The sequence below is a fragment of the Chanos chanos genome, chromosome 13, assembly GCF_902362185.1.
Source record: "Chanos chanos chromosome 13, fChaCha1.1, whole genome shotgun sequence".
Classification (NCBI taxonomy): Eukaryota; Metazoa; Chordata; class Actinopteri; order Gonorynchiformes; family Chanidae; genus Chanos; species Chanos chanos.
This window is the reverse complement of record NC_044507.1, coordinates 4179145-4195327: the sequence shown is the minus strand read 5'-3', so window position 1 is coordinate 4195327 and position 16183 is coordinate 4179145. Positions and strand designations below refer to the sequence as shown.

At 42.0% G+C, this 16183-nt stretch overlaps 2 protein-coding genes and 1 pseudogene across 2 annotated transcripts; all 3 read left to right on the top strand.

The window, feature by feature from the left end:
* The first annotated feature begins 14 nt into the window (after positions 1–14).
* Positions 15–2307, top strand: LOC115826620 (mucin-2-like; annotated as a pseudogene).
* A 243-nt stretch (positions 2308–2550) lies between these two features.
* On the top strand, positions 2551–4095 carry LOC115826333 (mucin-2-like; the record flags this gene model as incomplete). Its single annotated transcript, XM_030790124.1, has 3 exons — positions 2551–2675; positions 2862–3197; positions 3504–4095. Coding segments are annotated over 3 exons (1053 nt in total), but the record flags the coding sequence as incomplete, so codon positions are not given.
* A 2262-nt stretch (positions 4096–6357) lies between these two features.
* Positions 6358–15636, top strand: LOC115826619 (mucin-2-like; the record flags this gene model as incomplete). The annotated part of the gene is made up of 6 exons (XM_030790498.1): positions 6358–6536; positions 6963–7211; positions 7287–7875; positions 14455–14583; positions 15002–15159; positions 15456–15636. Coding segments are annotated over 6 exons (1485 nt in total), but the record flags the coding sequence as incomplete, so codon positions are not given.
* Positions 15637–16183: the final 547 nt, after the last annotated feature.

Here is a 16183-nt window from a genome sequence, read left to right as displayed (position 1 = left end):
AATACGTGCATCACCACCACTACAACCACAGAATCTCCTACCACAACTACTACGGAGACTCCAACCGCAACAACAACCATCACCACTACGACAACAACAACAGAAACCCCAACCACAACCACAGAATCTCCTACCACAACCACTACATCAACAACATCCACTGTAAGCCCAACCACAACATCTCCTACCACAACCACTACATCAACAACATCCACTGTAAGCCCAACCACAACATCTCCTACCACAACTACTACATCAACAACATCCACTGTAAGCCCAACCACAACAGAGACACCAGCGCCAACCACAACAACAGGAAGCACAACCCCAATCACAACAACCACCAGCACTACAACAACAACAACGACCACTACTACATCAACAACATCAACTGTAAGCCCAACAACAACAGAGACACCAACCACAACAACTACCACCACCACTACGACAACAACAGAAACTCCAACAACACCACCACCAACCACAACAACAACAGGAAGCACAACCCCAATCACAACCACAACCACCACCACCACTACGACCACTACAACAACAGAAACTCCAACCACACCTACAACATCAACTGTAAGCCCAACAACAGAGACACCAACCACAACAACTACCACCACCACTACAACAACAACAGAAACTCCAACCACAACCACTACACCTACAACATCAACTGTAAGCCCAACAACAACAGAGACACCAATCACAACAACAACCATCACCACTACGACAACAACAACAGAAACCCCAACCACAACCACAGAATCTCCTACCACAACCACTACATCAACAACATCCACTGTAAGCCCAACCACAACATCTCCTACCACAACTACTACATCAACAACATCCACTATAAGCCCAACCACAACATCTCCGACCACAACCACAACAACCACTACCACTACTACAACTACTGAAACCCCAACACCAACAACACCAACAACAACAGGAAGCACAACAACCATATCTCCGAATCCATGCACGTACAAGTGTATATGGTCAGAGTGGGTTAGCAACACCTATCCTAATGCCACTACTGGAGGAGATTTTGAGCGTATTACAGATCTAGTGGAGTCTGGGCAAATTCCTTGCGGGAACCCTGTAAACATTCAATGCAGGAGGAAAGACAATAAGGAACCATACAACGAGACAGGTCAAAATGTTGAGTGCGATGTGTCCGTTGGTCTGGTTTGTAACAATCAAGATCAAACGATTGTACCACAGTGTTTCAATTATGAAATACAGGTTCTATGCTGTGAGAATACGTGCATCACCACCACTACAACCACAGAATCTCCTACCACAACTACTACGGAGACTCCAACCACAACAACAACCATCACCACTACGACAACAACAACAGAAACCCCAACCACAACCACAGAATCTCCTACCACAACCACTACATCAACAACATCCACTGTAAGCCCAACCACAACATCTCCTACCACAACCACTACATCAACAACATCCACTGTAAGCCCAACCACAACAGAGACACCAACCACAGCAACCACTACCACTACTACAACTACTGAAACCCCAACTACAACACCAACAACACCAACAACAACAGGAAGCACAACAACCATATCTCCGAATCCATGCACGTACAAGTGTACATGGTCAGAGTGGGTTAGCAACACCTATCCTAATGCCACTAATGGAGGAGATTTTGAGCGTATTACAGATCTTGTGGAGTCTGGGCAAATTCCTTGCGGGAACCCTGTAAACATTCAATGCAGGAGGAAAGACAATAAGGAACCATACAACGAGACAGGTCAAAATGTTGAGTGCGATGTGTCCGTTGGTCTGGTTTGTAACAATCAAGATCAAACGATTGTACCACAGTGTTTCAATTATGAAATACAGGTTCTATGCTGTGAGAATACGTGCATCACCACCACTACAACCACAGAATCTCCTACCACAACTACTACGGAGACTCCAACCACAACAACAACCATCACCACTACGACAACAACAACAGAAACCCCAACCCCAACCACAGAATCTCCTACCACAACCACTACATCAACAACATCCACTGTAAGCCCAACCACAACATCTCCTACCACAACCACTACATCAACAACATCCACTGTAAGCCCAACCACAACAGAGACACCAACCACAACAACCACTACCACTACTACAACTACTGAAACCCCAACACCAACAACACCAACAACAACAGGAAGCACAACAACCATATCTCCGAATCCATGCACGTACAAGTGTATATGGTCAGAGTGGGTTAGCAACACCTATCCTAATGCCACTAATGGAGGAGATTTTGAGCGTATTACAGATCTAGTGGAGTCTGGGCAAATTCCTTGCGGGAACCCTGTAAACATTCAATGCAGGAGGAAAGACAATAAGGAACCATACAACGAGACAGGTCAAAATGTTGAGTGCGATGTGTCCGTTGGTCTGGTTTGTAACAATCAAGATCAAACGATTGTACCACAGTGTTTCAATTATGAAATACAGGTTCTATGCTGTGAGAATACGTGCATCACCACCACTACAACCACAGAATCTCCTACCACAACTACTACGGAGACTCCAACCGCAACAACAACCATCACCACTACGACAACAACAACAGAAACCCCAACCACAACCACAGAATCTCCTACCACAACCACTACATCAACAACATCCACTGTAAGCCCAACCACAACATCTCCTACCACAACCACTACATCAACAACATCCACTGTAAGCCCAACCACAACATCTCCTACCACAACCACTACATCAACAACATCCACTGTAAGCCCAACAACAACAGAGACACCAGCGCCAACCACAACAACAGGAAGCACAACCCCAATCACAACAACCACCAGCACTACAACAACAACAACGACCACTACTACATCAACAACATCAACTGTAAGCCCAACAACAACAGAGACACCAACCACAACAACTACCACCACCACTACGACAACAACAGAAACTCCAACAACACCACCACCAACCACAACAACAACAGGAAGCACAACCCCAATCACAACCACAACCACCACCACCACTACGACCACTACAACAACAGAAACTCCAACCACACCTACTACATCAACTGTAAGCCCAACAACAGAGACACCAACCACAACAACTACCACCACCACTACAACAACAACAGAAACTCCAACCACAACCACTACACCTACAACATCAACTGTAAGCCCAACAACAACAGAGACACCAATCACAACAACAACCATCACCATTACGACAACAACAACAGAAACCCCAACCACAACCACAGAATCTCCTACCACAACCACTACATCAACAACATCCACTGTAAGCCCAACCACAACATCTCCTACCACAACCACTACATCAACAACATCCACTGTAAGCCCAACCACAACATCTCCTACCACAACCACTACATCAACAACATCCACTGTAAGCCCAACAACAACAGAGACACCAGCGCCAACCACAACAACAGGAAGCACAACCCCAATCACAACAACCACCAGCACTACAACAACAACAACGACCACTACTACATCAACAACATCAACTGTAAGCCCAACAACAACAGAGACACCAACCACAACAACTACCACCACCACTACGACAACAACAGAAACTCCAACAACACCACCACCAACCACAACAACAACAGGAAGCACAACCCCAATCACAACCACAACCACCACCACCACTACGACCACTACAACAACAGAAACTCCAACCACACCTACTACATCAACTGTAAGCCCAACAACAGAGACACCAACCACAACAACTACCACCACCACTACAACAACAACAGAAACTCCAACCACAACCACTACACCTACAACATCAACTGTAAGCCCAACAACAACAGAGACACCAATCACAACAACAACCATCACCACTACGACAACAACAACAGAAACCCCAACCACAACCACAGAATCTCCTACCACAACCACTACATCAACAACATCCACTGTAAGCCCAACCACAACATCTCCTACCACAACTACTACATCAACAACATCCACTATAAGCCCAACCACAACATCTCCGACCACAACCACAACAACCACTACCACTACTACAACTACTGAAACCCCAACACCAACAACACCAACAACAACAGGAAGCACAACAACCATATCTCCGAATCCATGCACGTACAAGTGTATATGGTCAGAGTGGGTTAGCAACACCTATCCTAATGCCACTACTGGAGGAGATTTTGAGCGTATTACAGATCTAGTGGAGTCTGGGCAAATTCCTTGCGGGAACCCTGTAAACATTCAATGCAGGAGGAAAGACAATAAGGAACCATACAACGAGACAGGTCAAAATGTTGAGTGCGATGTGTCCGTTGGTCTGGTTTGTAACAATCAAGATCAAACGATTGTACCACAGTGTTTCAATTATGAAATACAGGTTCTATGCTGTGAGAATACGTGCATCACCACCACTACAACCACAGAATCTCCTACCACAACTACTACGGAGACTCCAACCACAACAACAACCATCACCACTACGACAACAACAACAGAAACCCCAACCACAACCACAGAATCTCCTACCACAACCACTACATCAACAACATCCACTGTAAGCCCAACCACAACATCTCCTACCACAACCACTACATCAACAACATCCACTGTAAGCCCAACCACAACAGAGACACCAACCACAACAACCACTACCACTACTACAACTACTGAAACCCCAACTACAACACCAACAACAACAGGAAGCACAACAACCATATCTCCGAATCCATGCACGTACAAGTGTATATGGTCAGAGTGGGTTAGCAACACCTATCCTAATGCCACTAATGGAGGAGATTTTGAGCGTATTACAGATCTAGTGGAGTCTGGGCAAATTCCTTGCGGGAACCCTGTAAACATTCAATGCAGGAGGAAAGACAATAAGGAACCATACAACGAGACAGGTCAAAATGTTGAGTGCGATGTGTCCGTTGGTCTGGTTTGTAACAATCAAGATCAAACGATTGTACCACAGTGTTTCAATTATGAAATACAGGTTCTATGCTGTGAGAATACGTGCATCACCACCACTACAACCACAGAATCTCCTACCACAACTACTACGGAGACTCCAACCGCAACAACAACCATCACCACTACGACAACAACAACAGAAACCCCAACCACAACCACAGAATCTCCTACCACAACCACTACATCAACAACATCCACTGTAAGCCCAACCACAACATCTCCTACCACAACCACTACATCAACAACATCCACTGTAAGCCCAACCACAACATCTCCTACCACAACCACTACATCAACAACATCCACTGTAAGCCCAACAACAACAGAGACACCAGCGCCAACCACAACAACAGGAAGCACAACCCCAATCACAACAACCACCAGCACTACAACAACAACAACGACCACTACTACATCAACAACATCAACTGTAAGCCCAACAACAACAGAGACACCAACCACAACAACTACCACCACCACTACGACAACAACAGAAACTCCAACAACACCACCACCAACCACAACAACAACAGGAAGCACAACCCCAATCACAACCACAACCACCACCACCACTACGACCACTACAACAACAGAAACTCCAACCACACCTACAACATCAACTGTAAGCCCAACAACAGAGACACCAACCACAACAACTACCACCACCACTACAACAACAACAGAAACTCCAACCACAACCACTACACCTACAACATCAACTGTAAGCCCAACAACAACAGAGACACCAATCACAACAACAACCATCACCACTACGACAACAACAACAGAAACCCCAACCACAACCACAGAATCTCCTACCACAACCACTACATCAACAACATCCACTGTAAGCCCAACCACAACATCTCCTACCACAACCACTACATCAACAACATCCACTGTAAGCCCAACCACAACAGAGACACCAACCACAACAACCACTACCACTACTACAACTACTGAAACCCCAACACCAACAACACCAACAACAACAGGAAGCACAACAACCATATCTCCGAATCCATGCACGTACAAGTGTATATGGTCAGAGTGGGTTAGCAACACCTATCCTAATGCCACTACTGGAGGAGATTTTGAGCGTATTACAGATCTAGTGGAGTCTGGGCAAATTCCTTGCGGGAACCCTGTAAACATTCAATGCAGGAGGAAAGACAATAAGGAACCATACAACGAGACAGGTCAAAATGTTGAGTGCGATGTGTCCGTTGGTCTGGTTTGTAACAATCAAGATCAAACGATTGTACCACAGTGTTTCAATTATGAAATACAGGTTCTATGCTGTGAGAATACGTGCATCACCACCACTACAACCACAGAATCTCCTACCACAACTACTACGGAGACTCCAACCACAACAACAACCATCACCACTACGACAACAACAACAGAAACCCCAACCACAACCACAGAATCTCCTACCACAACCACTACATCAACAACATCCACTGTAAGCCCAACCACAACATCTCCTACCACAACCACTACATCAACAACATCCACTGTAAGCCCAACCACAACAGAGACACCAACCACAACAACCACTACCACTACTACAACTACTGAAACCCCAACACCAACAACACCAACAACAACAGGAAGCACAACAACCATATCTCCGAATCCATGCACGTACAAGTGTATATGGTCAGAGTGGGTTAGCAACACCTATCCTAATGCCACTACTGGAGGAGATTTTGAGCGTATTACAGATCTAGTGGAGTCTGGGCAAATTCCTTGCGGGAACCCTGTAAACATTCAATGCAGGAGGAAAGACAATAAGGAACCATACAACGAGACAGGTCAAAATGTTGAGTGCGATGTGTCCGTTGGTCTGGTTTGTAACAATCAAGATCAAACGATTGTACCACAGTGTTTCAATTATGAAATACAGGTTCTATGCTGTGAGAATACGTGCATCACCACCACTACAACCACAGAATCTCCTACCACAACTACTACGGAGACTCCAACCACAACAACAACCATCACCACTACGACAACAACAACAGAAACCCCAACCACAACCACAGAATCTCCTACCACAACCACTACATCAACAACATCCACTGTAAGCCCAACCACAACATCTCCTACCACAACTACTACATCAACAACATCCACTGTAAGCCCAACCACAACATCTCCTACCACAACCACTACATCAACAACATCCACTGTAAGCCCAACAACAACAGAGACACCAGCGCCAACCACAACAACAGGAAGCACAACCCCAATCACAACAACCACCAGCACTACAACAACAACAACGACCACTACTACATCAACAACATCAACTGTAAGCCCAACAACAACAGAGACACCAACCACAACAACTACCACCACCACTACGACAACAACAGAAACTCCCACAACACCACCACCAACCACAACAACAACAGGAAGCACAACCCCAATCACAACCACAACCACCACCACCACTACGACCACTACAACAACAGAAACTCCAACCACACCTACAACATCAACTGTAAGCCCAACAACAGAGACACCAACCACAACAACTACCACCACCACTACAACAACAACAGAAACTCCAACCACAACCACTACACCTACAACATCAACTGTAAGCCCAACAACAACAGAGACACCAATCACAACAACAACCATCACCACTACGACAACAACAACAGAAACCCCAACCACAACCACAGAATCTCCTACCACAACCACTACATCAACAACATCCACTGTAAGCCCAACCACAACATCTCCTACCACAACTACTACATCAACAACATCCACTATAAGCCCAACCACAACATCTCCGACCACAACCACAACAACCACTACCACTACTACAACTACTGAAACCCCAACACCAACAACACCAACAACAACAGGAAGCACAACAACCATATCTCCGAATCCATGCACGTACAAGTGTATATGGTCAGAGTGGGTTAGCAACACCTATCCTAATGCCACTACTGGAGGAGATTTTGAGCGTATTACAGATCTAGTGGAGTCTGGGCAAATTCCTTGCGGGAACCCTGTAAACATTCAATGCAGGAGGAAAGACAATAAGGAACCATACAACGAGACAGGTCAAAATGTTGAGTGCGATGTGTCCGTTGGTCTGGTTTGTAACAATCAAGATCAAACGATTGTACCACAGTGTTTCAATTATGAAATACAGGTTCTATGCTGTGAGAATACGTGCATCACCACCACTACAACCACAGAATCTCCTACCACAACTACTACGGAGACTCCAACCACAACAACAACCATCACCACTACGACAACAACAACAGAAACCCCAACCACAACCACAGAATCTCCTACCACAACCACTACATCAACAACATCCACTGTAAGCCCAACCACAACATCTCCTACCACAACCACTACATCAACAACATCCACTGTAAGCCCAACCACAACAGAGACACCAACCACAGCAACCACTACCACTACTACAACTACTGAAACCCCAACTACAACACCAACAACACCAACAACAACAGGAAGCACAACAACCATATCTCCGAATCCATGCACGTACAAGTGTACATGGTCAGAGTGGGTTAGCAACACCTATCCTAATGCCACTAATGGAGGAGATTTTGAGCGTATTACAGATCTTGTGGAGTCTGGGCAAATTCCTTGCGGGAACCCTGTAAACATTCAATGCAGGAGGAAAGACAATAAGGAACCATACAACGAGACAGGTCAAAATGTTGAGTGCGATGTGTCCGTTGGTCTGGTTTGTAACAATCAAGATCAAACGATTGTACCACAGTGTTTCAATTATGAAATACAGGTTCTATGCTGTGAGAATACGTGCATCACCACCACTACAACCACAGAATCTCCTACCACAACTACTACGGAGACTCCAACCACAACAACAACCATCACCACTACGACAACAACAACAGAAACCCCAACCCCAACCACAGAATCTCCTACCACAACCACTACATCAACAACATCCACTGTAAGCCCAACCACAACATCTCCTACCACAACCACTACATCAACAACATCCACTGTAAGCCCAACCACAACAGAGACACCAACCACAACAACCACTACCACTACTACAACTACTGAAACCCCAACACCAACAACACCAACAACAACAGGAAGCACAACAACCATATCTCCGAATCCATGCACGTACAAGTGTATATGGTCAGAGTGGGTTAGCAACACCTATCCTAATGCCACTACTGGAGGAGATTTTGAGCGTATTACAGATCTAGTGGAGTCTGGGCAAATTCCTTGCGGGAACCCTGTAAACATTCAATGCAGGAGGAAAGACAATAAGGAACCATACAACGAGACAGGTCAAAATGTTGAGTGCGATGTGTCCGTTGGTCTGGTTTGTAACAATCAAGATCAAACGATTGTACCACAGTGTTTCAATTATGAAATACAGGTTCTATGCTGTGAGAATACGTGCATCACCACCACTACAACCACAGAATCTCCTACCACAACTACTATGGAGACACCAACCACAACAACAACCATCACCACTACGACAACAACAACAGAAACCCCAACCACAACCACAGAATCTCCTACCACAACCACTACATCAACAACATCCACTGTAAGCCCAACCACAACATCTCCTACCACAACCACATCATCAACAACATCCACTGTAAGCCCAACCACAACAGAGACACCAACCACAACAACCACTACCACTACTACAGCTACCGAAACCCCAACTACACCACCACCAACAACAACAACCATCACCACTACGACAACAACAGAGACTCCGACTACAACCACGGAATCTCCTACCACAACTACTCCCTGTCAACCCCATCCGACCCACAAGGTAACATTATCACTTCGAACAAATTTCACCAACAATCAGATTTGTAAATGAACTTCATTCATTTATGCAAAACAATTTCATCATTCCGGTTGTGTTTATATTCACCAGATACCTTGTCCGCAAGCAGAGAAGCCCATTTGTACAAACAGATTTCCACCAGTGGAAGTATACGATGAAAAAAATTGCTGTTATAAGTATGAGTGTCAATGTAAGTTGAAACATCCCATTGAAAATACACAAAACTGCTTTCAGAACTTATACTGCTGGAGTACTGAAGGTCTTGAATTTTCATAGAGGTATATTTCGACGATAATTTTTTTTTCTTTTAATTATTTAGGCAAATGCTACGGATATGGAGACCCACATTATGTGACATTTGATGGATTCTATTATGATTTCCTGAGAGACTGTACCTACGTGTTGGTTCAAGAAATCATTCCGAAGTACAACTTCAGTGTTCACATCAAGAATTACTATTGCGGGGATGCAGTGTCTTGTCTTCAGTCTTTGACTGTTTATTATAAATCTCAGGTAGTCAAACTATCATATGAAGAGAAGAAAAATAGGGTAAGTATCTTCATGTTTTGTTTTCATTTTCAATTGCATGCCAATGAGAATTCTGCATGTCAGCCATGCTCACACTGGGCCCCAGGTTTGTTTGTTCATGTTTTCTTGTGTCAATCAATGAAATGCGTGTGCAAAGAACCGCAAAGTCATTATTGTTTTTTCCCATAGTTGATAATTGACATTTTTCCAGACACTGAACCACTACATACCACTGTGTTCATTCACTTGTTTTTAATAGGTATACATAAATGGTGTGTTGATGACCCCTACCATCGCAAATGATGACTTCACCATCACAACTTCCAGCATTTGGACTTTCATGAACATCCCAGAAATCGGAGCTGAGGTGACATTCAGATTTATGCAGTTTTCTGTGGTCTTGCCGTACTCTCTATTCCATGGGAATACAGAGGGACACTGCGGTAAGTCTAGAAAAGAGATCATTAGTGGTCCATCAAACAGTGACTTCCTGCAATGATTTTAAAAATGAAGGATGTACACCTATTACACCTGTTCATTAAGTCAGCTTATTTATTTTTTTTGGTTTTTAAACTTTGCTCATCATTTTTTAATAGGTGTCTGTGGCAACAGTACAGAAAATGACTGCAGACTCCGCAATGGAGAAATCAGTCCTTGTCCCAATGCAGCAAAGAACTGGACAGTTTATGACCCAGAATGTCTGACAACTACCTCAACAGTAACACCCCCTACCACTATTACTGCTACTCCCTGCCATCCAGACACTGTTGAAATATGCAAAATCATAAAGAGCAGGTGAGGCAGAGAACTATGTGTATGTCATTCATTACTCAGTGATGAAAGTGCTACACTTTAACAGTTATACTGAAAATAAGCAACAGTTATACTGACTTCTGTCAAAAGGAATCTCAAATTTCTAATATGAATCCATTGTCCACATCCCGCTCACATACAGACTTGTCTCTCGACATTTTTAGTATAGTATCAGTTACCAAGTTTTGGTAATTTTATCCCATACAAAATGTTTGTGTGTGGAGCAGATCCTTAGCTGAAGCATAGATACACAGATACACAATCAAATTCATGTGTTTATTTTCTAATGTGTTATACTTAATTCTTGCTTCATTTTTTCTCTACTTAAATTATTCTTTCTTACAATAATACATTTTCTGCATTAGTTATACTCTTAGGCTGATTAATCAAATTAGCCTAAATTTACTTGTAAGCTTTACTGAATTATCTTCACTGTGTCCTTTCTTGACCGCAGGGTCTTTGAACCGTGCCACGAGTTAATATCACCTGATGCTATATATGAATCCTGTGAATTTGATGTGTCCCGTACATGCAAAGGTGAAGTAGGCTGTTCTAGCTTAGAGATGTATGCAGCACTGTGTACATCAGAGTCCATTTGTGTTGAATGGAGAAATTCAACAAAGGGGCTTTGTGGTAAGCATGTACTGTCTTTTGAGCAATTTATTTGACTACACTATTAATTTCATTTAGTGCCATCAGTTGTTGTTGCTGGACTCTTATTTAATATCTGCCTTTATTAAACAGATGTTAAATGTCCAGAGGGCAAAGTGTACAAGCCTTGTGGGCCTAAAGTGGAACGGACCTGCAATGAAAGGTAACAGAAATACCAGAACGTGTAAAAACTATCAAAACCAATCCAGAATTTTTAGTGGAAAATGTAAACAAATATGGGCAAAATCTTTAATGATTAATGCTACAGTGGGATGAAACAATAATCCGTAGATGAAGTAAAACCTTGAATATTGGTTCAATTTAAAATAATGTGATGTCTGAAAAACTATTTGCTCAGCTTGTACTCGTGGCGTGTCACTGTTTGAAACTAAAACTAAAACTAAAACTGTTTGATTAATCCTAAACGGTGTTGCACTGGGCTTTTTTAAATAGATACAATGAAAATTTGGCCATGGACGAACAGGAGAATGTCGAAGGATGTTTTTGCCCTGAAGGAACAATGCTCCAAGACCCATACACACAGAAATGTGTATCAACCTGTGAGTTCTTATTTTATGTAAAGAATCAGTAGCTTACAAAGATTTGAAACACTTTTTAAATTAACAATGAAATGCCCCATGACATTAAATCATAATGTTTATTCAAGTCGAATCAATACTACCATTAACACTACAACTACTACAAATAATAATAATGATAATAATAATAATAATAAAAATAATAGTAATAATAATAATAAATATATGATCATTTTTCAAAACATTTTCCGTTATTTTCACTCGTTAGGTTGCACTAATGATATGGGCATACGTGTAGAGGTAAGACACTAAAACCAGTGCATATTGATTGTCCTTATGTTTTGATTAACTCCACTGTGTTTCATAACTGTGAGTGGGTTTGTTTGTTTGTTTGTTTGTTTGTTTGTTTGTTTGTTTGTTTGTTTTGGACAGCCCAATACAACGTGGAGGGAAGGCTGTAATGTGTGCGAGTGCAGAAATAGCTCTATGTTTAAAGTATGTACCCCAGTCTCCTGTCCTACCATACAAGCTTGTGAAGAGGGACAAAAGATTGTGACAGAGGACTGTTGTCCCAAGTGTGGTGAGTCAGTGTGATATTCAGAAACCATATGAATAACAAAACAATATATGAATGGATGGATGGATGGATGGATGGATGCATGAATGAATTCATTAATGCAAGAATAACCACAGCAATGGATAAATGAATAAAGGGCATTAAAATGAAAGATTCATCCCAGAACTGAACCAATAGCATATGTCATTCTATAGATAGTGCAAAATATGTGAGACAGATTTCTCTCTCAGTTGGTTATATTCCAGATAATATTGTAGGGCAAATCATCCATCTCAAATATCAATCTAAATACCCTTTGAGCATGTGACATGTTTTAAAGATGAATAGATCATTTATTCATCCACCTTACTGACAGTTGACTTGTGAAGTAGTTTATACATTAATCACCACTGTCATCATTAATCATTCATCCAAATATAAAACAAAAAAAGACACGGTATTAAAAGAGCACTTACAAAAAAATCATTTTCTAAAGTTAATACAACTGTCTCTTTTTCATGTCTCCCATCTCTCAAGTGTGTGATGAGAGTCTCTGCAGAAATATCAGCGATTTCACATGCCAACCCGGCTTTCAACTTTCTGTACATAAACTTGAGGGGGATTGCTGTCAAACCTATAACTGCAGTGAGTCCCTGATTTACCTTCCATTTCCAAATTCCACCTTTACCTACTTATTCCCTTACAGTATACATTTAAAATCAGTTCCCACAAAATTTTATGTTCTGGTAAAACTGTGTTCTGTGTCTTTTGGCCTTGGCTTGTCTAACCTTATGTACCTGTCAGATGTTTAATGATTTTATCACTTTCTCCTCTGTCAGCGCCAAAGCATGTGTGCGTGCACAATGGTGTCGAATATGAAGTGAGTTTTTATGACTTCTTGTTACTCAGTACAGAGAGAGAACGTTACTGTGTCAATTCAAAGTTATACGGTTGACTGACTTTAGTCTCAAAACGGATGTAGAAAAGGTCAAATTACCCGATGTTTTTCATACATAATGGGGTTTGTTGACCTTGTTTGATTCTCTTGCTCTCTGTAGCCTGGAAGGACTGTTCCCGGTGACTCATGTGAGACGTGCAAATGTAGCCTGACTGAGAAGACAGAGAGTGGACTGCATAAAGTTACTTGCAAACAAGAATCCTGTCACGAAACTTGCAACGAGGTATTGTACATTTTGAATATGTTATGTGTTTTGTGCTTTTTGTCAATTTTGCATCAGAATCAGCACATACATCCTGTTTTTTGTTCAGGGCTACACATACATGGAAGTATCTGGAGAGTGTTGTGGAGAATGTGTGCAGACAAGCTGTGTGTTCAAATTAAACAATGTCACACACATACTTGAGGTGAGCTGTGTCATAAGAAACTGTCCTATTTCTTTACATCATACCACTTATTTATGAGAAATAGAATAAGTTCATCACTCTTTTTTGATTTTGTGTTTTCTATGACATCTTTAGGTTGACCAGACCTGGTCGCCCCCAGACGATAACTGCACAAAATACTACTGCACTAAAGATGACGATACCTTTATTGTGACTGAGATCATTCCCTCCTGTCCAGATATTGACCTTGAAAACTGCCAAAATGTGAGTAGTCCCTAAGAACACTTTCTTCATCTCCAAATCTTGTGCCAAACACACAGATCTTGATGTGTGGCAGTCTATCATGAATTAAAAAAGGACTGCTATTGTTTGGCTAAGGCATTTATCATGCAACAACCTATGGTGAATGGTGTTGCCCTGTTGCTGAGAGACAAAAACACAGGAGTAAATTTGACCCTCAGTGTGTGTTGTCTGTGCGTTGGAAACTGTTCTTCTTTGGGATATCAAAGCTCAAATTGGAACTCAAAGAATTTGTGACACGAGACAATATAACTGTTTGTTGTTTCTAACAACCAAAAAAAAAAAAAAAAAAAAAACAACAGCAGTATCTCGAGCTGTCTGCTGTCTTTATTGTTGTCATTATAAAAACACAAAATTCAAAATCTGTCTTTCACCTCAACAGGGGATAGTGACAACGGATAAAGATGGGTGTTGTAAAGCATGCAAAGTTTCAACTTGTGCTGCTGACAAGACAACAAGCTACCTACGGGTCAATGACTGCAACTCCACAAGAGAAGTGGAGATAGCCTCATGCACAGGATACTGTGACACCTACTCCATGTAAGAATCTTTGCTGCTGTAGACTTAAGATGTCAAAACTATTTAATTACTGATAGACATAGCCACACACTAACCTTACCACACCCTATAGAGAACACTCTTTCCAGAGAGCCACACGATATTTCTGAGGAGTCCAAAGAACTTCATGTTTGTAGAAGGCTTTAGAGCAAAGGTCTGCATGCAGTTCATCTCTTTATGAGGAAGGTTTCTCTGCTCATAGTCTAGGATATTTCAGTAAGATGGAGCTGATACTGTAAACGGATTTCCTTCCTCTAATCCACTGTGTCCTTCTGAAGGTACTCCATGGAGGCTAATAGAGTGATGCATAAATGCTCCTGCTGTCGTGAGCTCAGGACCAGTAAGAAGCAGGTGGAGATGACGTGCGCTAACGGGACAACGATTAATCACAGCTACGACTACATAGAAGAGTGTGACTGTCATGTCACAGAGTGCGAAGACTTCAAACATGTCGGCTGAAAATTGCTTCCCGCTCAGTTTCTGCTCAAGCGCTTATTTAGCCTTTTCCTTAACTGTATCTCAACTAGTTCAGAATCAAGTCTGGAGCACTGTTTACATTTTTAAGAATAAACGCATCTAGTAATCAGATTGTAATACAGGAAACAATGTGATTAAGTATTTTTCTTAGTTGACAGATGGTGACTGTTTCTCTGTGATCAAACTGTTTTTCATAATCTAACATTTTTTCCTCTTCATGCCTTTATGCTACCCATATGATTACTGTTTACATATAGTCACTTTTCAGTGAAATGTAATTGCTTTGAAAATCATTGAACTAAAAGAACAAATTAAAAATTATTTCAGCAAGAGCATAAATATAGTGTTTTTACGTTTTTAAAACTTCATCTGACCCAGTGGAAAGAAAAACTGAAAATAATCTTAAAGGACTCCGTGTATTATTGCTCATCTTCATTGGTTTTTTTCCCTTTGCTGACAATTACCTCCATATTTTAAGAACACAGACCTCATTCAAAAAGTGGATGTTTAGTATAAAAGATACATCTAT